Source organism: Hylobates moloch, unplaced genomic scaffold (genome assembly GCF_009828535.3).
Source record: "Hylobates moloch isolate HMO894 unplaced genomic scaffold, HMol_V3 SCAFFOLD_4, whole genome shotgun sequence".
Lineage (NCBI taxonomy): Eukaryota > Metazoa > Chordata > Mammalia > Primates > Hylobatidae > Hylobates > Hylobates moloch.
The window spans coordinates 88,877,928-88,905,522 of NW_026652279.1; the positions used below are offsets into that span (position 1 = coordinate 88,877,928).

At 38.7% G+C, this 27,595-nt stretch overlaps 1 protein-coding gene across 3 annotated transcripts in view; it reads right to left on the reverse strand.

Annotated features, from left to right (window-relative positions):
• The window catches only part of FRY (FRY microtubule binding protein), a 461,448-nt gene that overhangs the window by 216,136 nt on the left and 217,717 nt on the right, over nucleotides 1–27,595 (reverse strand). For all 3 annotated transcript variants that reach the window (XM_032150526.2, XM_058437701.1, XM_058437702.1), the window contains one exon: nucleotides 12,253–12,452. In XM_032150526.2, the coding sequence (XP_032006417.1) occupies nucleotides 12,253–12,452 (200 nt within the window). The remainder of the gene's footprint in view (nucleotides 1–12,252; nucleotides 12,453–27,595) is intronic.

Sequence of the window (27,595 nt, forward strand, 5' to 3'; positions counted from 1 at the left end):
CAGCAGGCACTCTACTTCAGTATGAACCAAAGAATAATGGGGTCCCAAATGTTTTCATGTCTGACATCTTTTTCTCATCAGATCTCATTTGTGCCAAATTTGACTCAAGTTTGGAAAAACATCTAAAGAGTGAGCCTGAGGACTCACAGTTCTGAATACTGACCATTACTCCCAAATGACTTCCACATCATGAGGGGTAATCGGCGCCCCAGTGGTGTGATTCATCTTGAAGATGTACTCTGGTCATGTCAACTGACTGCCCGCATGGATCACTGGACTTCTGGTGGAAGACTTAGCCCCCTTGATAACCTGCCTCAGTTTGTAAAAATGGACATCACCCTATGACATCCTGAGTAGGTTTCTAATAACTAATGAGAAATTGTTAAAACCCTTGGAGGTCTGTGGAAGAAGGGTACTTGTGGAAACTGACAAAACTTCTCCTCTTTTATTCCATTTAGTTATTAAAATGAGTTTTCTTAAGCGAAATAATAAATGTTGCCTTTCACCTAAAATATTGGGGAAAAAGGAACAAAAGAGAATGATACAGAAGACACAGCTCAAATAAATCCAAGGTACTATCAGGTAATATGCTGCCCAGTACCCTATGCTATGAAAACTGAAGGCAGATGTAAATCTGGAAGAATATGTTGGCACTTTTTTTTAAGCAAAATCTCTTGAGATAATCTGTCCTATTTGCAGTAGTTTTGCTCATTTCAGTGGAGCCTATTTCTCTGCCACATTTAACAATCCTAAGTACAAATCCATTATTTGAACAGTGGAGGAGAAACTTCAATTAAATTCAGTTACAAAGTTAATCTTCATTTTAATTGAACAAAAGAGCAGCTCTCATAGGCATTCTTTAAAAAAGAAAAAAAAAAAGAACTACAGCAGCTGCTAAGAAATGTAAGATACAACCTTCATTTGTTTGTTTCTGGATAACTTTCTATTTTGTTGGTCTTTTCAATTTTATTTGTCCCAATATACCCCTCTAACTGTGCATGTTACGTTCACTCAGTAGACTTTCAGTGTCTACTACAGTATGTGTGGATGGATCTTTTCCTGTCTCCTTCAGGACATCGCTCCATCAGCCAGCTCCTCAGTGACCCCTGTCTTCCACCCTTCCCTTCTCTTCGGTCTTTCTCTCAGCTATCAACATTAAACCTTTTCATCGTAGTGCCTTCCTTGACCACACATCCACCTCTGGCTGTGGTTTCCTTTCTAACCCTCTTCTCATATTCAGTTCTCCAATGGGTGGTCTACATTTCCTGTCTTTCTTTCCTCTCCTATTCAAAATGTCTTCAACTACTTGCAATCTGGCCTTTCTTTCACCACTAAAATTAGTCTCCCTAGGGACCCCAGTAATTTTTCCAAATGGCAAATCTGGTGGCCATTTTTCATGCTGGATCTTTTAGCAGCAATGTTCACTCCCTTCTTTCCACTTGAATCACCCCCCACCTCCCATCTGTTCTCCTCCTACGTCTTAGACATTCCTCCTTCTTTTTTTCTTTTTTTGGAGACAAGGTCTCACTCTGTCACTTAGGCTGGAGTGGAGAGCAGTGGTGTTAACACGGCTCACTGCAGCCTCATTCAAATGATCCTCCCACCTCAGCCTCTGGAAGCACAGGCATGTGCCACTACGCCTGGCTAATTTTTTTGTTTTTATTTTTTGTAGATAGAGATGGGGGGTCTCACCACGTTGTACAGGCTGGTCTCAAACTCCTGGACTCAAACCATTTTCCCACCTCAGCCTCCCAAGGTGCTGGGATTACAGGTGTGAGCCACTGTGCCCACCAGACATTCCTTCTCTGTGGCCTGCATAGTCTTTTTCCTTGAATGTTTGTATTCTTCATGGCTGAATCACCTTGGGAAAGCCTACAGGAACATTCCAACCCCCTGCCTTCAACCTAAGTGATTACAACTTAGGAACTGAGTAGAAATTCCCAAAAGCATCAGGAAATAGTATCAAATAGAATATTGTGTTTTAAGAAATTTTAAAAGTCAGAATATACTAGATATGTATGTAAGCAACAGTAAAAATACCTAATAAAACAAGTCTTATTGTTAGCATGACCTATAGAAATCAAAATTTGTGCTGGTTAAAATTGCTACAATTCTATAGTAAAACTTGCTATTGCTGAAAACTGTACTGATGATTTTCAGGAATGTTGAAATGCAAAATGTTGTGTGAAAACATAGCAATAGTACATCACAGTGACCTTAAGGAATGAGCCATTGTTACTTGGTATTATGCCATTATTATTGAATGTATTTTTATTGGCATTTTCTGTCACTTTAAAACATATACTTCCAGATGATCTTTTGTTTGTATTAAAAAGGATGTCTTTGTAAATAGTACAAAGAACATATCATCAGAAAAACTAGACTGAAAATAATGAGGAATTACCTTCGTCTGGTTTTGTATTCTCAAAAAAAGGAAACTTCGATAATCTCTTCATAAAGTCACCAGAAATAAAAATAAAAATAAAAATTATGGCCTTATCCACGAATGAATTGAATTGGATACTATTAAATTGAAGTAAAAAGCCCTCTGATATTTTTTATTACCTTGTGATACTTTTCACATCATTTATTTGCTGTAAGGTTCAATCAAACTTTTACTATGGTGGTGCATTAAATCTCATTTCACAGCTGATAAAGTTCCATTTAGGAGCCACAGAAGAAATGTGTTTCATCTACATGTCTCCAAGCATACTCATAATAAAGAAAACAAACTTATGAGCTCATCTGAAAGATCACCTCATTCAGCCGTTAAATTAAATCTTTTTAACCACTAACAATGCTATGTTTCTGGGTTAGGGTGAATTTTCAAGTTTTTGGTGAATATCCTTAATAGATTATTTAAGGGACGTTCCAGGCTAAGCTGTTTTGCTAAGAAACAGCTATTTTAAAAGTTATTTATTTATAAATTGAAAACTAGCCAGTATGTTGTCAAGTGTGATATAAATATTCCCTATCTGACCAGCAATGTTTTAGTCTCTTTTCAGGACAGCATTACTTTTGATTCTATCACTACAGTCAACAGGGAGCTAAATGAAATTACTTTTACACTATATTTCCCTTATTTGGTCTGTTGAAGCAACAGCAGCCTCTATTTAAAAAGGAGTTTGACCAACAAGACTAGCTGATTATCCTTCTGGGAAGCTGACTGGAATCCACAGTGCAGAAAGACATTAAGGCTGGCATTTCTGCTATTTACACATCCTTAGTCAACAGACATGTAACCTTTGCTTAGTATAGGAAGATTGGCATGTAGAGCAGTGCAGAAAAACCACCAAATTGCAAACGGGCATGATAAAATATTATGAAATATCATATGGCTGAGGTTAGTAAATGGTGATAAGCCTATGAAGATGATTAATTACAATCAGTTTTATGAAGATCTGCCCTTATAAAGATCCAAACTTAATTAGAGGCAGTCATTCTGTCCTTTAGCACAGCAGAATTTCCCAATTCACAAACTACTAAAATACTAAAAAGGGTTCCGGATGAAAGGATCTGATATTTTCTGATATCTAGAAGTCTGCACACACATCAGTCATGTGAATGAGTGAAATACAAGACTATGGATGAATGTTCAATCTCCAGATGGCCCAGAGATGAAAAAACCTCTTTTACACCTAAAAACAGGGTGTATCCTAATTTCAGTCTCTTACTTCTCATCAGATATGGTCTAAAATCACAAGAGGAAGCTGGGACAAGTATGTATGTCACTTGCCAAAGGAGTTGCTTACTTAGACCCACAGTCCCATTCATCAAAATGACTAGAACCACTCATCATATACTGTCTGTCGGTGGTGGGCCACCAGTGTCCTTATTACAGCACAGCGTCCTACTTAACTTTAGGGGTAACAGGAGAGTTGTCCTGATGCCAGCTTTGTCACATCAGCACACAGGAGGAGTTGGAAGCCTCAGACTCTGGGCCAAGGAACAAAGGTATGTCAACAACGTTACTGCCTGAACCTGGAACAACATTAGCATGCAGTAATGCTGTTATTAGCTAATTGTTTGGCCTTTCAGTGTTTGTGCCAGCTGGCCATGACTGATGTTCCTACAGGTTTGTTCTTCAGCATGACATATTTCATTACAGATTCATGACGTGTGATGCAATAGAGTTTGGCATCCTGGATTCTTCAGACTGTGTGCCCCAAGAAAATAGTTTGTGTTACTTTGAGTTTACTTCTTTCATGTTAGCAAACCAGCTAGGTCATGTTCTATTATTTTTAAGCCTCCATTCCAGCATGACACAGTTAGCACCTTTATGAATTATCACTGTTTGTCAGCCCACACCTGTGCTCCTAACTCAGCACAGGGGCAATGTCTAAAATATCCTGCCTGCATCTTGTCCGTTAACTATTTTGTGAACAAGGCTACTAAGGCTCAAGCAATCTCAATAATGAAAATCCCCATTTTCACTCATCTTTCATCATAAAAAGTGTTTTTGAATTCCAGGGTGTTGGACGAAGATAAGCACAGCTCTCTCATTCTTAGTCTCTGCTGAAGGACAAGATGAAAGTTAGATTTTTTTTTAAGTCAAGCAGACTTAAAAAAAAAGCTTTTCGTTTTTCCAGGTTTCAAAATCAAAACACAGTAAATTACTTTCTGAGTAATTCTTTGTCAGGCGAGTTAGAATTTCTTTTTCTTCTTCCCGTTGATATTTTATGCTGATAGACTAGATCCAGATGGAATTCCTGGCCCAATCCCCAATTTAGCTTCCACTGCAGCTCCTGGAAGGGACAATGGGAGATTAAACCTGGGTAGACTCGCTAATAAGTGAGTTTAAACCCAGGGATTTAAACCCAGGGAATTTAAGAGTTTAAACCCAGGGGTTTGAGAGTGAATGCTGCTTTTATTTCATTTGTTTTATACACTAGAGTGAAAACGGCCTGGCTGCTATCCTTTCATAGATGAGAAAACAATGATAGATCACACGTAAGTGACTTTGCCAGAAGCACAGGTTAGCGGCAGGGCTATAATAAAAAACCAATTTTCTTGTGTACTGGTCAAGTTATAGGGAGGGGCGTGGACAAAAGCCTAAGAAGTGTGATTGAAAATTCTTGAAATTTTCTAAACTTGGTTTACTTAGCTGAATAATCCAGCCTTTCATATTTTGGGCTGCCTGGCATTATGTGGTTCTTATTTTTTTCTGAGACCCCTACTCTCAAGAATCAATGAAATTTCCTCTTTGAAAGCCTTTGAAAACCCTCAGAGGTTGACTTACCTCGAATCCCTGGTTTTACTGCCTAGGTCTTCACAATTCACACCTGTGTAGGCCTCAAGTATTTTCCTGGAAATACAGTGAGATCGTTGGGGGTGTTGTCTTCTTTCAAGTACTTTGTTTGCCTCTGTCATCTCCCAAAGCATGAGCACCTGGAGGGCCAAGACCAGGTCTGCAGAAAGGAGCTGTGGTTCTGCCTCTGTCAATGCCTTGGCAGAGCTCAGGACAGCCACCTGACAGCATTGATAAATGGCAACAGCAGACAGTCAAGTCCCCTGCTCAAGCCTCCATTATGTTTGAGTGAACACAAAGAGAGGAAGCACCGGGCTGACTTCTGAGGAAATATACCAGAAATTCATCTCAGCCCTCCAATGAGGATAATGAGGAGGGTGGTGATGAGGACAAATGAGCATCTCCTACATGCTCAGGAGTATATCAGGGGCTCCACACACTCCCTCTAATCCTCTCAACCACGCTGTGAGCTGGGTACTGTTACTCCCATTTTGCAAACAAGAAAAAAAGGAGGTTGACTGGCTGGTCCAAGGTCACACAACACTAAAGAGGTGGAAGCAGGAGTCAAACCCGGATCAGTCAGAATGAACAGCTGTTTTGTCTTTAACTTTATCTCTTGTCCATTCGATCTACAAAGTCAAAATTGATAGTAGCACTTGAATTCAGAAAAACTGGAGAGTCTTGTTTTTGGAAAGAGCTTACTGAGAAGTAATTGCCTGTGACTACAGTAATAGATGCTACATAGACAGACTCATAGAGAATGAGAGCATATATTCTGATACTGTGTCTGATCACTAAGAGTCACCTATTGCTGGAGTCAAGGTGAGGAGAAGGTGACCATATCAATGAATAAAGAGGTATCCTTAGATGCCTGAAAGCAGGAGGCTAAGAATCAATGCCTCTTGTACTCAGCACATTGTAGGGCATTCATCTGTCGAGTGCAAAGAACAGAAAATCTATTATTATTAGTTTATTAGTTTAGAGTTGGTAAGATGACCTTTGGAAACACACAGGTTCCAATAAAGACATTCTTTTCAAGCTACTATATTAATGTTTCATTCATTCATTCAAAAAACATTTACTGTCTCTGATACGCAAACACTGTCCTAAACATGGGGACATAGGATATGTGTGTGTGTGTGTGTGTGTGTGTGTTTGCATGTGTGTGTGTGTCAAGATGCATCCCACACAGATATTGCCTCCAAGGAACTTACAGGCTAACACATTGCTTCTTCAACTTAAGAGAAAATCTCTGCCCCTACCCTACCATCATAAAAAATACACTATGGTCTGGTATGCACATGCACAACTGAAAGTATCATAAAATGTTTACCCTTAAAACTTGTAATACACTCTGGTATTTACTAGTTTAGTCTATACTAATTACTCTAATTCAATAAGGACAGAATAGTTTGCAAGACAGAATGATACAGTAGCTCAGATAAAGTAGAGAATTGCAGATACGTATAAGTGTGTTTTATCATAAGCATGATTGTGTGGAGATAGCAGGGAAGAAATCAAGCCAAGCTTTTCAGATGATGAGATTTTGCATTGGGCCTTAAAGGGTAGGCAGGATGAGGATCTGAGTGGCATTCCAGGAAGAGGGGTCAGCATGCATAAATGCATGGTGGCAGACAAGAAACCTGGGTTCATAAAGGTATGTGGTGGGAGTAAGATCAGTTTGGGCCATTTCAAGGAGTGAAAAAGAATGAAATGAAAGTTTTGTGCAAGAAATGTAATGGACAGGGTTGTGTTTAGAGAATATTCACAGATGAGATCAGAGGAGGAAAAATTGGTGACAGGCCCCTTATTCTTCCTTTTATTCACCTTGAGGACACCCCACCTCACCATGAGCTTCACGGAGCAAAGGCCAACCCTGGCTCTATCTGCATGGGAAGCAAACTGAGAATTCTGCAGAGGACACAGGCAGGACGATGGGCTCAGATAACCCAAAAGCTCACATGGAGTAAGTGCTTGGAAATATTGAATGAAATATAACATTTTTTTTTTAAAAAAAGGTATAGAAATGAGTTCACAAGAAAGGCAAAGGGAAAGGAAAAACAGGAGGGAGTGAGGTAGCATAGTGGCTATCCAGGGAGAGGACTGTTATCCTAGAGGCTTTTTTTATTGTCCACTGGGGGATAGGAAACAGTGACATGGGCCCTGAGAGGTGGGACATGGAAAATAAGATGCCTTACATAAAGTCTGGTCCTAAACAATGGACTAGGGAAAAATCTATGCACTGTTAAAAGAAGATGAAAAGATGTTTCCAGTGGTCTCTGCTTGAGTTCTATGTAAAATAACAAGAAAAAAAAATTAACATCCAAGAATTTGAAACCACAGGCCAAAGTCTTACAAGTTTGGGATATACAGTTGTGTCACGTTCCAGGTGCAGAAAGTAACCGGATATTTGGCTCCGGACAGCAATAACTCTAGGCAACAGAAGGGGAAAAGCAAAACCGTGCTGGAGAAACACTCCCACAACCGTGGATGCAATGAAAACTCACAGAAAAAGAGGCTCAATGAAAGAATTCACAAGGAAAAATTTCAAAGTACATAAAAAGAAATCCATCATGGGCAAGAATTAGGAGGCACAACAAACAGAAGAATTAGCAGACACAACAAGTAGTGATATAACAGAACAATAATCTAAAGACACATTCAAGGTGATTGAAGACATAAAAGCAAAGTTGTAGTCTTAAAAAAGAAACAAAATACAATGAAAATAAGCCTAAGTAGACTTTCAAAGAGAACTAAATAGCACTTCCAGGAGTAAAAAATATAGTCATCAAAATTAAAATTCTCAATAGATAGGTAAAACAGATTATATAGCCTAAGAGAACATTAATGAATTGGAAGACAGATCTGAAAAAATTACTCAGAATGCAGAAGAGACAAAGAGGTAGAATAATAAAAGATGGGTAAAAAGATATGCAATGTAGCATAAGAAAGTCCAATTTACACCAAATAGAAGTACCAAAAAAAGAGAAGAGGGAAAATGGAAAAATGATGACATTCATACAATTAATAGTTAAGAATTTTCCAGAATTGATGAAAAGATATAAATCCTCAATTTAAGAAGCACAAGAGTCTCAAACAAGAAAATAAAAATAAATGCACATCCAAACACAGTGTAGTGAAACTTCAGAATACCAAGACAAAGAAAAAAACTATAAAAGTAAACAGGGAAAAAAGTAAAGAATCTACAAAGAAATAACAAATTCACTACAGACTTTTCAACAGCAATGACAAGGCAACACAGTGAAATAAAGATTCAAATGTCAGAGGGAGAATGAATTTCAACTTAGAATTCTATTCCCAGCTGAACCATCACTGATAAATGAGGGAGAAATAAAGACATTCAGATGAACAAGACTGAGTAATTTGCCACTCACTGATTCTTACTTAAAAAACTGAAAAAGATTCACTTTGGGAAGAAGAAAACTGAGTTCAGAGGGAAGGAGGAGGATGCAAGAAGGAATTGTATCCATTATTTATTTTCTGCAGTTTTTATCTTTTGAAATAAAAATATAAAAGAGACGCAGATGACCCCATTAGCCTGTTTAGAACACTTTGCTTGGAAAAGGTGAAATAATGATAAGACTGGACAAGAACAAATGCTATCAAATGTCCCCATGAAGCAATAAAAATAGAATAAAATTATTGACTTATCCATAAATATTCATGAATATGACCTGAGCATCTTTTGGGTACAAAGAGCCATTCTGCAGAACAAGAGAAAGATATTTACAAAGAAACAAATCTAAAATTTGTTTTGTGGAACATTTTTATTTCCTGTTTTTTTTTTTTAAAGTTGGCTATCTGGATATTGCAAAGTCATAAATAAAACCTTACATTTTAATTTAAACTTGTACATAATCTGCTCCACACAAGCTAATGGGTGTGAAATTCCGAGTTAGTCTTTTAAAAATAAAACTGAAAAATACAGATTCCTGAGTAGTCCCCCAAATAGTAAATCTATACTTTCAAGTTTTTGAAAATTACCTTTGCCATCCCCATACAAGTTATATTTAGTTAAGAATAATAGAATACAATTTTGTGATTTGATACAAACCCACATAAATTCAGGGTTTTAAAGCATTCAATGTCTTTGTAAAAGACGCTAACTCAACAAGAGCAATAGTAGAGGACATTTAATAGAATTCACCTTAAATGTACTCTACATACATCAAAAATAACACCTCTTGTTGCAGCTACAGGACAGAATGCCAGATGCACATTCACACTTCTAGAATCAGGTGACAAGCCTCTGAATCCATTCACATTTACTGGCCTACAAGTAGGCAAAAATAAGGACAGAAAATTACTAAGCATTTTTCAGCAGACAAGAAAAGAATATGGCACAGAAGCTTACATTTCTGCCAAAAAATCAAAGGGAAATAAAAAGGCCAGAGGTAGTGGCTCATGCCTGTAATCCCAGAACTTTGGGAGGCCGAGGCGGGAGGGTCACCTGAGGTCATGAGTTCCAGACCAGGCTGGCCAACATGGTGAAACTCCGTCTCTACTAAAAATATAAAAATTAGCTGGGTGTGGTGGCGCACGCTTATAGTCCTAGCTACTAAGGAAGCTGAGGCACAATAATTAATTGAACCCGGGAAGCCGAGGTTGTGGTGAGCCAAAATTGTGCCATTGCACTGTAGTCTGGGTGATAGAGCAAAAAAGTCTCTTTTTATAAAAAACAATAATACTAAAAACTGATTAGATTCATCTCTTCAGCTAAAAACATCAAGTGTGTCTTCTTGGCCGTCAACACCCAGCAGAATCCCTCATTCTAAGCACATAAGGAAGATTTCCTTATGACAAGAACTTACACTTTAAAGTTTTTTCTTGTTTGGGGACATTTTAGTTGTTTCATAGAGAGGAACAAAAATGTCTACTTCTATTAAAATAATGCTATGGCACATGTATGTTTTTCAGATCTAATCCTTATTCCAAGAAGAAAAAACAAACTCCACACAAACAAATTCCAACCTGAGTTAAGAGGGAAAATGTTAAATCCAAACTATTTTACTTCATAAATTCTTAAAAAACAGTCAACTATTATTTTGGAAACATGGATGGTCCAAAAGGTGTCAGGACCTAGCTGTGTAAGCATCTCTTTGAACTTTTGTACAACTTCACAGCTCCTCGGGAAATGCATTAGGATATGCAATTTCAAAGACACTAGACCTGTCATTTTTGCACTTTTCTAGGGCTACAGGGTGAAATGAATCTTTATTGTGCCTCACCACTCTCTCTTTAAACTGACCCACGTCCTCTGAAATGGAGGTAGCTTCCCTCCCTCCACCAGGGGAGGAGTCTGGGCTGCCTCAGTATCTCTCAAGAGGTCGGAGGCTCCAAGGGTCAGCCCTGTTCTAGGCAATGGGACTTCGGATACTTGAGGTGGCTGACTCAAGTTACAGGAGAGTCCTGTGTTGGTTTAAAAAGTTAGCAACAGTATCTGCAACAGTGCCTCTACATGAAGAGGACCACGCAGAGATTGACAATAAAGTATAGAGGGATTCAGATGTGGGTTCTGAAGCCACCTAGTTTGAGTTTAAATCAACACTGTGTGACCTTAAGTATTTACTTAACCTTCTCTGTGCCAACTTTCCCCATCTGTAAGCAGGAAATAAATGCTATCTACCTAAGGTCATTGTGAAGATTAAAGGAGGTAATAAGTTGTGCACAATGCCTAGCACATAGTAAGTACACCACAGATATCAGCTATTATTAGTAGTAAGAGGAGCAGAAACATAAAAACATGAGTGAATGGAAATAAAGGTCCTGTAGTAAGGATGAATTTAGATGATTTAAACTGTAAAAGCAAGAAACATTTCCCTTAATTATGGAAATTCAATAAATGAAGAGAACTTTATGAACAGAATGGATAAGTATAACATCCACTAATATAATAAAAATTTTAATGTTCGAAGTTTGTAACTTTCAGGTAAACACACTTAACAAACATTCTTGAATTCTGATTCCCAAACCTCATGTTGTAATTCTTGTAAAGGTCACTTTTAACAGATGATGTGCATCATCTGTTACGTATTTTCAGAGATGTGTATTGCAGGCTTAAGAATATTGTATTTAATTATTTTAAGTTATAATTCTGCAAAGCAAACCTCTGATTATCTTCTTATTGCCCCAGTAACCTCACAGGAGGTACAAAGTCACACTTCATAGAAACAGCTGCGTCATTCTCAATTCCTTTCCTTTTCTTTTATTGTGTGTGGCCTTGCCAAGGTTAGAAAACAAGTAATCTGAATCTACCAATTGCGCTTCCTTCCTTCCTGACTGTCCTTTGGAGAGATTCAGTGCTCTTTAGAGTCCTATTAGAGCAATTAATGTAAGGCAGACTCATGCCTGCCTTATTTTCTAGCAGAAGCATCTGCAACCAAAGACAGACACATCCAAGGGCATCATGTGTCTAATGAGGGAACTAAAGGTAAGTAAGTCAAGAATTTATTGTCTTCCAAGTTTTAGAAATGGAAGTGGTGTTTCTGAACGACTCATCAAAACACTTTCTCTGACAATATGGTACCAAGGCCTTAACTTCTCAAACTCGAAGTCCACACAGCTACCTGAACAAAATGATTTTTCTTGTCATCTACTTTAAAAACTGGACAAAAGATTTTGCCATATATATATGTGAGATATATATATATATATATATCATAGAGACTCTGAACACAATTTTTCTGTGATTGATACTTCTTTGATACTTCTTCTTGTTAAATTATGCTTATTAGTCCCAAATGCAGCAGTGAAGCACACTACTGAATAGTATTTGCTGAAGATTGTTTTAAAATCCTCAACACTCAAATTGTTTCTCTTAGATCAGGGAACCTAACTATTATCTTTAAAACATTATCTATGATATTAAAGAACCTTTACAAACTAGAGGAAAAGCAATCCACCTTTTGTTATAGTGTTTAAATCTAGTATATTCAGCATACAGATGAATTTTCAAAGAGGCAGGTTCCACGGCATGTACTCACCAGGGGCTCTGCCATAATGATACGAATCTTGCGTTCGGCCTGAGTGGTGAAGTTGACAAATAAACTTTTGAGGACATATTCTCCTGGTTTGCTGTCTGGGTCCACATTGATGGGTAACATGGTTGGCGGCCCTTTCTCCCTGTGCGTGCCAGACGCAGGTGGAACCGGAGGCTTGATGTAACCGTTGCCAACGGGAGAAGCTGAAAAACAGAATGGGCATTCTTACTGGCTGAAAATAATGTCATAAATATTCAGATGGACTGTGTTAAACCATAAATATCAGGATATGAATCATATCAAGAAAGTCACACTTAATATCATAACCTGGCCTTATTCTTTGGAAATGGTGTCAGAATTTTATTATTTTCATTACACTATGTTTGTGTTATACCATATTTGATCATCTCAAAATTCTAGTCACTACATTGCTTTAGGTAAATTATATTGGAAGCTCATAATATAGCTGATCAATCTTACCATACTTAAGATGTTTTTGGCTTATTTTTTTGGTTCTAGGGAACCAGCAGTCCCATTTAGAAAATGGGTAGAAAATATATATGGGAAAAAAAGTGATTTCTTGTCCAGGTTTTCCTCATGGTCAAGAGCTCTCTGTCTTCTGTGCTTCATTCTAATAGTGGAAAAGACTCTGGGGTCATTCCTTCCAGAAGTCTCCAAGAATCAATTTTCAGAAGCCAAGCTGGCTCTTGCTCCAGAAAGGGATGCACCTCTTGAAAGATACGAGGCTCAGGCAGTGCTCAGTTTGCCGTCCAAGGTTTGGGTTTAACTTTTCACTTTCACCACCCTTTGGCTCAAGTTGGGACACCTCTGCGCTTCCTTTATAAAATATGTTGATTCCCCACTAGTACTATATCTTCAACAGAGGCAGCTATTAAAGCTCCTGATGAGTGGCCTCTGTTCAGAATGCAACAGAGTCAGACACTGTTTTAATTAGATAGTTGCTAAACTTTTTTTAAACTCATAAATGCAGATTCGAGTCTCTACTTTTTACAGTACTTTGATATGTTAAATTCTACCACCCCTCCCACACAAGCCCTTGTAAGATGGTCAGTTATTAATATCCAATGAAAGAAACATAAGAGCAAGTGGGCTTAGGATAGAGGCATTGGGAATGCTGAGAACAGGAAGTATATATTTAAACATAAGTATTTAGTTTTGGGTAACTGGATATGGAGATTAAGGGAAAGAGTCAAGTAAAAAGTGGGTTTCCAGTTTGGACACTGGACTGGATATCAAGAGAATGGTGGTGTCATTAATATTAAAGGCAGAACAAAGTTCTTTCTCCATGAAAGTTGGATACTCTTTTCATAACTACAAATAAATGTAAGGCTTCTCTTGCCTTCTTTCTGTCTCAAGCCAAGTTCTGAGAAAGCAATATAACGTTTTGTTTGTTTTATTAAATTACAAACATGTCCCCATTGTTACATAGATGACTCTCCCTCACATTTCCTACCCTTCCTCTGTAATTCATTCACAGTTGAGGAGCCCCTTACATCTGAACGGTCTTTCTAGATCTCAGCTACCACTAAACTATAAGAATATGGCCTCACAAGTTACAAAAATATAATAAAATGTCTTGCATATTATCTCGTTTCCTCTCCATTCCCCCTGGCCACATCCTATCCAGGCCCTTGGAGACCTATGGCTAGATTATTTTAATAACTTCTTTGCGGACATTATTTCATCTGTTTTCTATATCAAACTAATCTTTCTTTTGCATGGCTTTAATCATAACACTTTTCTGCTCAAAAGTTTCAATAGCTCTCGATTACCATCACCCAGCCTCAGCACCCTGGCCTGGTTTTGAGGGCCTTTAGTAGTTTGCCTCCACACCCTCACCCAAGTCCTGCTGATGCCCTCATTGGCCTGTGAGCACACTGGCTTCACTTATTCTTCCTTCTTTCTTTTCTGTAGCTCCTTTCCATTCTTTTCTGCCCATCTCTTCCTCCTCTTCTTTCAGAGCCACTTCTAGTCTCATCTCCATGACACCTACCTCCACTAGGCCAGTCCTCACTGATTAGTTTGCTTTACAAGAGTTGAACATTTAACCCAAACTGTTTGGTGTTTTGCTTTGTCATGTATATCCTACATTACCTATGAAAGGCTCAATAGACTGCTGCCAAGTAAAGTAATTATTGATTGGAGACAAGGTTTTTGTCTAGGGTCGGCCCTGTAATTAAACCATATACTCTTCTAGCTATATCTCCTAAAAGTTCCCTAATAAGACTGTAGACTCCCAGATGTCATACAAAGTTCTTTGCACAGATAATACTCAATAAATCTCCTTAAATAACTAACTGAAAATGTCCCGACTTTATTTCTGCAGGTCTTAAAGGGATTCCTGGGATAGGAACTACATGAGGAGATGCAATATGTCAGAGTCTTTTAAGAAAGGATGCAGTAGTTGTGATAGAAGAGTCATTAATTAAATGGTACTGCAAGCAGTGCACTAAAAGGCATTATTTATTCCAAAGGGGCATATTGAAAATCAAGTGACGAAAATGAGGTCCTGGCTACTCCTCTGCTTCACCTCCTACTCCCCCAGTGCAGGCACCTTGTGGAAGGAGGACACCTCCCCAACACCAGCTTAGAGAAGGACACAGTCTCAAGACATCTTCCTCAGGTATCAAAGGCATCATGCCACAGAACAAGAGACTGGGATATAAACCTAAAATGTCTATTTGGAGTATGACTTTTTAATTATCTTTGGGTTTCCACAGGATTTGATCCATTTCTAGATGACAGCAATAATTGGGTTGATGTAATATATACAGTTATTGCAAGACAAGATCCATAATTGCATGACTCTGGGGCCTAAAAGTCTTAACTACAGTGAAAACATTTTCATGAGAGTGACCTCTGACAGTCCTCCTGCAAGGCTGCATTTTGAACTAGAGAGCTGAAATTTAGATACCAGAAAACCTCTCAGACAAATCCTCCATTTAAACAGCTAAAGAGCCAATTCACTGCTATCATAAAAAATATTATTCACCTGTACTTCAAAGCCAGACATCTTTGTGAATACAAAGGTGATATTCAAAAAGATAAAACTATATGAACAGCCTTATTGAGCTGGAACTATCCTAGCCCAGCAGAGCCCTGTACCACAGCAGAAAATGATTCAAGCGGGGGTGTCACTCATCGTTCTGAGTTTCAAACACAGATCAGCCTAGGCAGCTGGAGAGGCATGAAAGTTAATGGGGTAAGTGTACTTGAACTAGGTCCACTTCCAAGTTTCAGTAACCCCTCTCATCCTACCCTAATTAATTCATGGCAAATCCTAGCCTCAGGATAATTTCAAAAGTAAACATTAGGACACGGCACCTTTCAATACTTGAGTTATTTGGTGACAATATAGTGCAGACCAGGAAACTCATGTTCCCTGGTAGTCAAACTTGAGTCACAAAGTCCACACTAGTGTAAATATTAGAGCATTATCATTAGAAAGAAAATCATCAGACCCTCTCACAGCATTTGCTTGCCCTTAATCTATACATAAGTAAGATCATTTGTCTAGTTTCTAAATTCACAGTAGTCTGGAAACAGAAAATTATAAGGGAGGGGTGTAATTTCTATGGGTAGAAATGCTAGTAGCAAAAGAAGAAACAAAATTGCATAATTTAGAAAGCCGCCAGAACTTAAAAATGCAGTTGGCTGAATATGACAGTCTCACAGGCTTGAGGGCTTCGACTACTGTCACAGTTTATGTTCATTATGATGACCTTAAGTCTCACAGAAAGGTAAAAAAGGTGGGAAAAAGACTAATATAAATTTCCAAAGGTTTCCATTTCAAAAAGATAAAACTAAAAAAACTTTTGGTGTATAAAAGGGAAAAATTCACTGCCTCTAAGAATTTAGCTCTCAAGAATTAAATCTATTCCTTCATAGGTCTGATTTTTAACTGAAACTTATTTTTGATTGAAAAAACAAAATAAAACATGGATTCAGTACTAGCCACACTGAGGCCCCATTTTCCAGGTTTGCAAATGCAATGACTGAATCAACTTCTCTCTACCTGGGGTGCTTTCCTTGCTTTTTACCCAGTCCTGCAAGCAAATCCTCCTACCTTTCAGGGTCCAGGTCAGTATGGTCTCCTCCACCTGGCTTGGTCTGGGCCCTGCCTGCCAGTGCCATCCAGCTGCCCCGAGGGTCAGCCTTCTCTTCCTGCCAGGTCTCTGGAAATAGGGATCTCTCCCAACGAAAGGATCCTGACAGAATCTTTATCACATCTTCCCCATCCAAATACTTGTTGAAGAAACAATTGTTCCTGTTGCTTAATCTGTTGTATTAAAATCCCCCATTAAAATTTTTTGCATATAATGAATTTTTTAAAATCTGTTTTTATTTATTTTTAATTGTGGTAAAGTAGACAAAATTTACCATCTTAGTCTTTTTTAAGTGTATGGCTCAGTGGCATCCATGTGATGAATTTTTTAGCTCCAACTCCATCTGCCTTTATTCTCCTTTCCTTCATCCTTTCTATCTTCATATAACAGCTCAATTTCTCTAAAAAGTCATTCAAACCAGTGCTCCTGTGGTGGGGGCTGGCGTGGAGTGGAGAAGAGCATTACTTTTACATATTAATTAGGTTTCTAATTATTGAATTCGTTTGAAGTTTGTCTTCTCTTTATATTTTCTCATTTACATGTTAATCTTGGTTTTAACACGTTCTAATTTCTTTCTCCATTGCCTTCTTTCGTCTTAAATGGGTTTTCTTAATGTTCTTTTATTATTTTTATTCCAAATTCTGTTCCTAATTGATTTTGTTGGATAACTTCAGGAAGCGTTTTCTTGTGTTCACTGGGTCTCTATCTTTTATATTAAGCAGGGCCCATTCCTTAAATTATGAGAAGTCTATTTTATACTTTTGGGGCCCATTCACTTTCCGTTTATTAAATCTATTTCGGACTGCACATTATGATCTTTTTGAACATGACTATTTTTCCCCCAACTTCACTGACTTTTAGCTTAATTTTTAGGCTGGCTGCTCTTAGCTGGTTTAAATCTTCAGTACAATTTCCCACATTTCCAGGACAGACTACCCTCCTAACTGTAGCACCAATATAAACACCTCCACAGCTCATAGTTCAGCTACATTTTTATTATAAAACTGAAATGAAATGAGTGTCCTCATATAAGAGCCCCAGAGGCTAATGGTGGCATAGATGTTACAGGAAAGCAACTGGTTTTCTCAATCAGATTTTCAGAGAAGTAATACCATCTTTCATTAGAAGCTATTGTTCATTGACTTACTCATTCATTTCAACCAATACTTATTTAATGAGTGACTAGGCTTCCGGCACTGTTCCAGGCACTGGGAAGATACTGGTGAACAAAGTGATAGTTCCTATTCTAATGGAGCTTATGTTGTACTGAGGTGGGGTAACATAATCAGCATTTCATGTGTATATACACACACACATACACACACCTGGCCACATACACACAAATATCACACTGTCAGACTACAATAAATTCTAAAAGAACAAGGAAAAATTAAACAGAGTGAGTGGCTAGAAGGACCTGCTCTTCTCTATCTGCCTACAGGCATTCAGGTGCTACAGTCTGGGGCTGCTGCAGGAAGGAATGAACGCTGTGTGTATTCTTGGTGTCTAAGAAAATCCAGGTACACATGGCTTGGGCAGGATCTGTTTTCCTGATCCATGCATTTGGCCTGCCCCATATCTGTGTGCCAGTTCCGGTGGAGATGAGAATTTTAACCAGGCTGTGAAGGGCATGAACTAAAATGCCCAATGAGCACACTGCTTTCCCATCTTCCTGCACGAAGTACTCCATTCCTCAGGAAACAGAGATGTTTGGCCTGCTTTTTCACCAACTTGCAAAGACAGACAAGCCCAGAGCTAATTTTTCAAAACACTCATTGCTTTTACTGATGCTCCCATTACTGGAATTTCACCCAGAGTATTTGAAACAAAAAATGGCTTCCTTTTTCTTTTAAGTGTTCCTGGGATTATATGTGGTAACCAAATATTCAAAGTAGTACTCTTCCTAGAAAGGTGATCTGATTAAACAACTTAACTTTATAGAGATCAATGTAATCTTATCGTTCAACAAAGGAGTAAATTATGAGATTTCTTTGTTCATGGTTGTACATAAATTATTTTTTCTGCCAGTTCTCAATACTTCATTCATTTTTCAGGTTCTGAAGGCAAACTCTGTTAGTAACCAAGAGCTGGGATCTTCCTTTAGAATTACACTTTCCCTCTCAAATGCCTTTTCTCCTAAGACTTAATTTGTTTACTGGCAGTACAGGAACATTTCATAAAACATAAATGAAGGGTGACGCAGCTTCTTTGCGAACATGTCACTCTGTGTATAGAGCAATAACAAATTGTCCATTAAAGCAAGTATGAGGGAACTTAAGAAATGGCATGTAAAAAGGTACTGCAAATACTCAAATGGCCAGAAACCCTGGAAGTCATGTAAAGTAAATTAGGATAAAAAGAAAAAGAAAACAACCAAACACGACAGAAAGAATTATTTTCTTCTGAAGGACATCAAGAAACCAAAAATGTTGGGACAAGAAAAATAAATGGTTTCAGCAACACAAAAAGATTGCTTAACAAAGTGATAGATGATTCTTAAATAATTACTTATTTTAAAGGGGGCCAAGAAAAGAATATCATGTAAAAAAATACCGAAAAACAATTTTTGCATTGGAAGAAAAGTATATCCAAAGGCAGGTTTAATTAATTTCTGATTAATTTCCATAAAATTCTGATAATGTGAGATATTCCTCCCATTTCTGTGGATTACATACATTCCTCCTTTTACTTACACTTTAATTCTCCTACAGTTCTCACGTGTGTTCCTTCAAGTTTCAGAATCTACATGATACCTCCAGACAAATTAGTATCTTTAATTCTTAAAATAATTCTAGAAGGCTAATCTCCCTTTTACAGATAAGACCATGCAGATTCAGAGAGGTTAAGGGACTTGTCCAAGGTTACAGAGTGGTCAACTCAGGATCTGACCCATGAATGTGATGATGTTATCTTGTGAGCTTCCCATATCGCCCTGTCTTTTATTTTTTAAATATATTTTTGTGTTTTTAAAAAATAATTTTTATTTTATTTTGTTAGCAGAAGATCTACTCTCTTACCAAATTTTTAAGCGTATAATATATTATTGTTAGGCTATACATACAATTGTATAGCAGATCACTAGAGCTTATTCATTTTGCTTAACTAAAACTTTATATCCATTGATTAGCAACTCCCAATTTCCCTGTCCCCCTGCCCCAGGCAACCACCATTCTATGTTTGGGTTCCAAGAATCTACCCATTTTAGACACCGCATATACGTGGAATCATGCTTGTATATTTAGAAAACCCCATCGTCTCAGCCCAAAATCTCCTTAAGCAGCAAAGTCTCAGGATACAAAATCAGTGTGCAAAAATTACAAGCATTCCTATATACCAATAACAGACAGAGAGCCAAATCATGAGTGAACTCCCAGTCACAATTGCTACAAAGAGAATAAAATACCTAGGAATTCAACTTACAAGGGATGTGAAGGACCTCTTCAAGGAGAACTACAAATCACTGCTCAACGAAATAAAAGAGGACACAAACAAATGGAAGAACATTCAATGCGCATGGATAAGAAGAATCAATATCATGAAAATGGCCATACTGCCCAAGGTAATTTATAGATTCAATGCCATCCCCATAAAGCTACCATTGACTTTCTTCACAGAATTGGAAAAAACCTACTTTAAAGTTCATATGGAACCAAAAAAGAGCCCACATAGCCGAGACAATCCTAAGCAAAAAGAACAAAGCTGGAGGCATCATGTTACCTAACTTCAAACTATACTACAAGGCTACAGTAACCAAAACAGCATGGTACTGGTACCAAAACAGATATATAGACCAATGGAACAGAACAGAGGCCTCAGAAATAACACCACACATCTACAACCATCTGATCTTTGACAAAACTGACAAAAACAAGAAATGGGGAAAGGATTCCCTATTTAATAAATGGTGCTGGGAAAACTGGCTAGCCATATGTAGATAGCTGAAACTGGATCCCTTCCTTACACCTTATACAAAAATTAATTCAAGATGGATTAAAGACTTAAATGTAAGACCTAACACCATAAAAACCCTAGAAGAAAACCTAGGCAATATCATTCAGGACATAGGCATGGGCAAAGACTTCATGACTAAAACACCAAAAGCAATGGCAACAAAAGCCAAAATAGACAAATGGGATCTAATTAAACTGAAGAGCTTCTGCACAGCAAAAGAAACTATCAGAGTAAACAGGCAACCTACAGAATAGGAGAAAATTTTTGCAATCTACCCATCTGACAAAGGGCTAATATCCAGAATCTACAAAGAACTTAAACAAATTTACAAGAAAAAAACAACCCCATCAACAAGTGTGCAAAGGATATGAACAGACACATCTCAAAGGAAGACATTTATGCGGCCAACAGACATGTGAAAAAATGCTCATCATCACTGGTCATCAGAGAAATGCAAATCAAAACCATAATGAGATACCATCTCACACCAGTTAGAATGGCAATCACTAAAAAGTCAGGAAACAACAGATGCTGGAGAGGATGTGGAGAAATAGGAACACTTTTACACTGTTGATGGGAGTGTAAATTAGTTCAACCATTGTGGAAGAAAGATAGTGTGGCGATTCCTCAAGGATCTAGAACTAGAAATACCATTTGACCTAGCAATCCCATGACCGGGTATATACCCAAAGGATTATAAATCATGCTACTATAAGGACACATGCACACATATGTTTACTGTGGCACTATTCACAATAGCAAAGACTTCGAACCAACACAAATGTCCATCAATGATAGACTGGATTAAGAAAATGTGGCACATATACACCATGGAATACTATGCAGCTATAAAAAAGGATGAGTTCCTGTAGGAACATGGATGAAGGTGGAAACCATCATTCTAAGCAAACTACCACAAGGACAGAAAACCAAACACTGCATGTTCTCACTCATAGGTGGGAATTGAACAATGAGAACACATGGACACAGGGCGGGGAACATCACACACTGGGGCCTGTCAGGGGGTGGGGAGCTGGGGGAGGGATAGCATTAGGAGAAATACCTAATGTAAATGACGAGTTGATGGGTGAAGCAAACCAACATGGCACATGTATACCTATGTAACAAAACTGCACATTGTGCACATGTACCCTAGAACTTAAAGTATAATAAAAAAAAAAGTAGAATCATGCAATATTTGTCCTTGTGTGACTGGTTTACTTCACTTAGCATAATGTCTTCAAATTTCATCTGTGTTGTTGCATATGGCCGGATTTCCTTCCTTGTTAGGGCTGAATAATATTCCATTGTATGGATATACCACAGTTTCTGTATCCATTCCTCATTCACTGGTATAGTGGGTATCACACCATTCCCAGACTGTCTTTTAAAACAAATCAGCTGCCTATGTTGAAGACTGTCCCCTTACCCATAGGTTTTGCTCTGGCATAAGCTAATTTTGGGACTTCAGGGGATGACAAAATATAACATAAACGTTGTAATTTGGAGAATGGGGTTTCCTATGATTAGAATAGTTGTATACTTTCTGGAAAGACTAATATATCCTTAGGCCATGAAGGTCTCTCCCTCTGTGTTCTCTGCCCTCGTGAATGAAAATGTACTTTTTAGCCATTAGAGGGACTTTGGGAAAGGCTAGGAGTACAAAAAAGAACTGAACATATGGGCCAGGCACGGTGGCTCATGCCTGTAATCCCAGCACTTTGGGAGGTCGAGACAGGTGGATCATGAGGTCAGGAGATCGAGACCATCCTGGCTAACACAGTGAAACCCCGTCTCTACTAAAAATACAAAAAAATAGCCCAGTGTGGTGGTGGGCGCTTGTAGTCCCAGCTACTTGGGAGGCTGAGGCAGGAGAATGGGCGTGAACTCAGGAGGCGGAGCTTGCAGTGAGCCAAGATCATGCCACTGCGCTCCAGCCTGGGAAACAGAGCGAGACTCCGTCTCAAAAAAAAAAAAAAAAAAGAATTGAACATGGAGGATCCATAAAAATATGAGATCTGATTAATGACACACACACCTTAGAAAGACCTAGAGACTATTCTTTCCTAGATACGTTGATTATATAAATTTTAACTGCCTGTTATCCTAACAAGGAGCAAGTCTACTTGAAGGCACAGTTCTCTGCTTACTTCAATCTATGTTCTCTCAAAACCATTTTTGTCTCTGGTCTCCCCAGACTGAATACCTTGGAGAGAGTGAAACAGTTCAATAAAGAGAAAGTTAGCATCAAGTGTCTGCCATGTTTTCTTTTCTGTCTTCCTCTGCCTTCCAGTATTTTATCTGAAAGAAATGACAGTAACACTTCAGTGATTTCCTTTATAAATGTCTGTCATCTGCCAAGATGTGATTACATGGATGTTCCCCTGATTTTCAAAGTAGGTACTGTCATCCGAGCCTGAAAGAATGTCTGCCAAGATCCGTGCGCAATGGAAGATGAGGTTACATTGACATTTCAAGGTCCCTTCTCACCAAAAGGAGATCGAATAACCTGCTAGAGGCAGGATAATCCTGAATTTCAACTTCCTTTTTCTCCCTAAGAGAAGTGACCAACTGCTCTCATTCACGTGTCCTTTGCTGGCTCTCCTCCCTTTTTTCATTTTCTTCTCTTTTCTAATTTCTTCTTCTGCTTGCTCATTTTATGCCTCAAAATATCATTAATGTGAACTCTACAAATTCAAAATGTGTAGATTATTTGGACAAGACCTTGAATTTTTAAATCTTAACTTCAAAAAAACATCTGCTGACTTACAATTTGAATTACTGGTGCTCAGTCTTTAGCACATCACAGTCACCTGGAAGGCTGGACACCTCTTACCCCAATTCAGTGTCAGAGTCTGGGGTGAGACTGGAGAGTCTGCATTTCTAACCAGTCCCCAGGTGATGCTGGTGCTGCTGCCCTGGGACCACACACTGACACCACTGATGGAAATAAATAGGAAGGAAAAGGAGGGCAATTTAATCAGTTAATAAAATTGTTTCTAATCTTATCTGCCTATAGAAAAACTGATATACTTCATTAACTCCAACAAAGTTAACATTTTGTAGGTAAAATATAGTGGAAAGAACACTGAACTCAGAGTCCAAGGTCTAAGTTCTAATGTGGCTCTCAGTGACCTTGGGGAAGGAACTTGGACCAACTGGGCTTCAGTGTCCTTACCTGTTAACCTGTTATTCCTTTTTTTTTGAGATGGAGTCTCGCTTTGTTGCCCAGGCTGGAGTGCAGTGGCACAATCTCGGCTCACTGCAAGCTCGGCCTCCCGGGGTTCACGCCATTCTCCTGCCTCAGCCTCCCGAGTAGCTGGGACTACAGGCGCCCGCCACCACGCCCGGCTAATTTTTTTGCATTTTTAGTAGAGACGGGGTTTCACTGTGTTAGCCAGGATGGTCTCGATCTCCTGACCTCGTGATCCGCCTGCCTCTGCCTCCCAAAGTGCTGGGATTACAGGCATGAGCCACCGCGCCCCGCCTTACCTGTTATTCTTAAAGAGGCTAGGTTAGATTGTCCTTTCAACCTCTACTATTCTATGAAATATAAAAGTATGCACTGAAAATGTATGAAAACATCATTTGTTCAAAATCTCTGCAGTTCAAACACTTAATAATTAACACTTGCCTTCCTTTAAATTAATATGAATTAGGGAGATTCTATCATCTATCCTCTCTACAGAGTAAAGCTTGACAAATAATCCTTACCTTTCCAGTTGTATCTTCACTTCTCTGGTTTCATTAAATTTTAAGCCTGGAAACTCCCTAAACTGCAGGCAGACAGTGGGGAAGCCTGTCTTTATTCCTACCTGTAAACTCAAGACTGTTGTTAATATTAAGAAAAAAAATGTACTGAAAGTCTGACTTGTGTCTAACCTAACCCTGCATTAGGCCTAGTCTCTGTTCTGGGCCACGGAGTAGGTGGACACTGTGGAATAGGTGGCATTTGACCCAGGTCTTAAAGGATAGGTAGGATTCTGATAGGTAGGGAAGAGAAAGGGGCAACTCGGGCAAATGGAATGGCATGGCAAGTACAGAGAGGCATCTGCCAAGTGTGTCTTCTTACCCCCTTCTCCTGTCACCCTCCTACCACACATCCCTGGTCTTAGTATATCTGTTCAAATTTGTCTTCACCAAGGAACTGCAGAGTCCTCAAAAACAAGATTATCTGTGTCCTTATCACCAGCACTTAGCACCGTGCACGGCACAATTAAGTAAATAACTGTGCTCACTTCATATTTGTGGACCTGAACCCAACCAATTCTATAATACAGTATTTGCTAGATGAAATAAAGAAGAGCATATATGGAAAAACTTAATAAACTCTTAAGTCCTGTAAAAATGCAGGTTTTAAAATACTTATTAGCATTAGAACTAAGGTCTTAAATGGCAAACCAATGAACGTGAACTTTATTTTGAGGGCCACTGGGAGCCAGTGGGTTTCTAGAAAGAATGCTGATCTCATGTTGCTGTGTAAATTGGGAGAAAAAGCGGCTGCTTGGAAGGACAACACAAACTAAAAGATGACTGCACCTACCATGAGAAGACTAATGAAGGCAGGAACCTATTTGGTGCCTGTTAAAACAGAAAAAAAGGTCCTACATCTTACACAAACAGACCTGAACTTGTTATGATGATAAGGTGCTGAAGAAGTGATTTTAGTACACTGACTCTAGAAGCTTTCTCAAAATCCCCAACCTGTGGCAATATATTGGTCAGAGTTCTTGTACCCACACACTGAAAACTGTTAGGGAAGTATTCCTGGGAGTGACACAGTTCTATTGTATCATAATAATGGAACAGAAATGACTTTGGAATATAACCTATGACCAGGGGGAAACATACATTGCCCTGTGACCATATTCATCATGCTTTCAAAACATTAGAGCTAGTGTGCCTTCACAAGAGACAATGCAGATACAGAACAAGTTAATGTTACCACCATAGGGAAGCAAAATAGCTAATCCAGAAGTAGGTTCGTTCTATAGGAAAACTGTACCAGTTTCTACAGGTCAAAGGAAGAGATAAAACAACCAAATGTAATATGTGGACCTTGTTTGAATCCCGATTTAAGCAAACCAATTGTTAAAAGACTTTTTAGGATTATAAAAAACTTGAGTATGGACTGAATATTAGGTGATAGCAAAGAATTACAATCAATTTTGTTAGATGTGATAATAGTATTGTGGGTAGATGAGAAAATATCTATATTTCCTAGAATGCATACTGATTATATGGGGTTCAATGAAATGACATCTATATTTGATTCATAATACTTCAACAAAGAGAAACAAGGGCTGGGCACGGTATCTTACGCCTCTAACCCCAGCACTTTGGGAGGCCTAGACAGGACGATCACTTGAGGCCAAGAGTTTGAGAACAGCCTGGGCAACACAGTGAGACCCCATCTCTACCAAAAAAAAATTTAAAGGTTAGCTGAGCATGGTAGCATGCATCTGCAGTCTTAGCTACCGGGAGGCTGAGATGGGAGGGTCGCTTGAGCCCAGGAATTCAAGACTTCAGTGAGCTATGATTGTGCCATGGCACTCCAGCCTGGGCAACAGAGTGAGACTCTCTCTAAAAAAATGTTTTTGGTTGGGCGCAGTGGCTCATGCTTGTAATCCTAGCACTTTGAGAGGCCGAGACAGAAGGATTGCTTGAGCTCAGGAGTTTGAGACCAGCCTGGGGAACATGGTGAAACCCCACCTCTACTAAAATACAAAAAATCAGGCAGGCGTGGTGGCGGGCACCTGTAATCCCAGCTACTCAGGAGGCTGAGGCATGAGAACTGCTTGAACCCGGGAGGCGGAGGTCTCAGTGAGCTGAGATTGTGCCACTGCACTCCAGCCTGGGCAATGAAGTAAAACTCTGTCTCAAAAAAAAATTTTTTTTTAAATTCGAAAGAATAAAGGTACAAATAAACCAAACATGACTAAATCTTGATAACTGTAGAATTTGAGTGATGGCAATATGTTACATATTGTCCTAATTTTTTCTCCTTTTGGGTTTAAGACTTTATAATAAATATTTTTTTAAAAGATACGACTAATTTATAAAAAGTTTCCTATATCTTACAATGGCAATAATAAAGGAATGCCATCTTAGAACCTCAATTTGAAAAATAAATGACTATATTAAAAAATTGAACACCATCTGTAATTCAGGTTCGATCACATAGGTTTGAGTAACTGAACTGTCTGCATAACTGAATGTTGGCCTGAGTATCTACATGCATAACACACAGCAAGGATGAATGGAGGTGTCATTTACATAAGCATCTTTTATCATATGACATGATTACAGCCCTTTCAGAACTATTTTTGCTTCAAAAGACTATGAGTGTGATCAATTAATCAAATCATTAAATAAAGAATTTTCATTAAGACCTTAGTATAAGGCATTCTGCAAAGTTCTGTGGAGAATATGAAGATAGATTCAAAAAGACAGCTTGGAAGATTTTTAAAGTTTTATCTATTCAGTCACAGTATGCCACTAGGTTGAACAGCCAAAGGTTGAACAGCCAGGCTGAACAGCCAATGGATGAGCACAGGAATTTAGGAGAGTATTCATTCACTAATTTGTTAATTTATTCACATATTGACTATTTACTGAAGGCCCAGTGTACTTGGGGTATTGGGCTATCTGCTGGGGGAACAAAATAGGCATGGCTCATAGCTTCACACAGCTGACAGTGTGCAGGGAGAGAGGCATGATAGAATAAAAACACACAGGACTGTAATTGCAAAGTGAGAAGTGCTACAACGGCTGCTGCAGGAGAGATGCAGGGGGGACATATCTGTGATTGTGGGGGTTGGGGCAGGACTTTGGGATAGTGACACTTAAGCTGAGAACTAGAAATAACTGACGATAGAGACAGTCAGGGAAACCTTCAAAGTGGAAGAGAACTGGGGCAGAGGGGTTGTAGGAATTTATGAATGGTGGGGGGAATGTCATGATGGCTCACATGCTCACTTCCTTCAAGGATTATGAGAGTCTGTTCTGGCCAGCCACTCCTTGGTACTCTCCTCTGCTAACAGTTTGTATCATCTTTACTGTCATCCAGGGTTCTGGCTGCCTCTTGACATACTATGACATATTATATACGCATTTCCTGTCTGTCTCCCCCACTACACTTAACTGCAACAAGGGCAAGGAATTTGCTTTATTCGTCCTGTAGCATCACCTTCTAGCACAGTACTAGGCTTAATATCAGGTACTCAACAAATACTTATTGCTTTAAGGAGTAAGGAAGTGTTAAGATG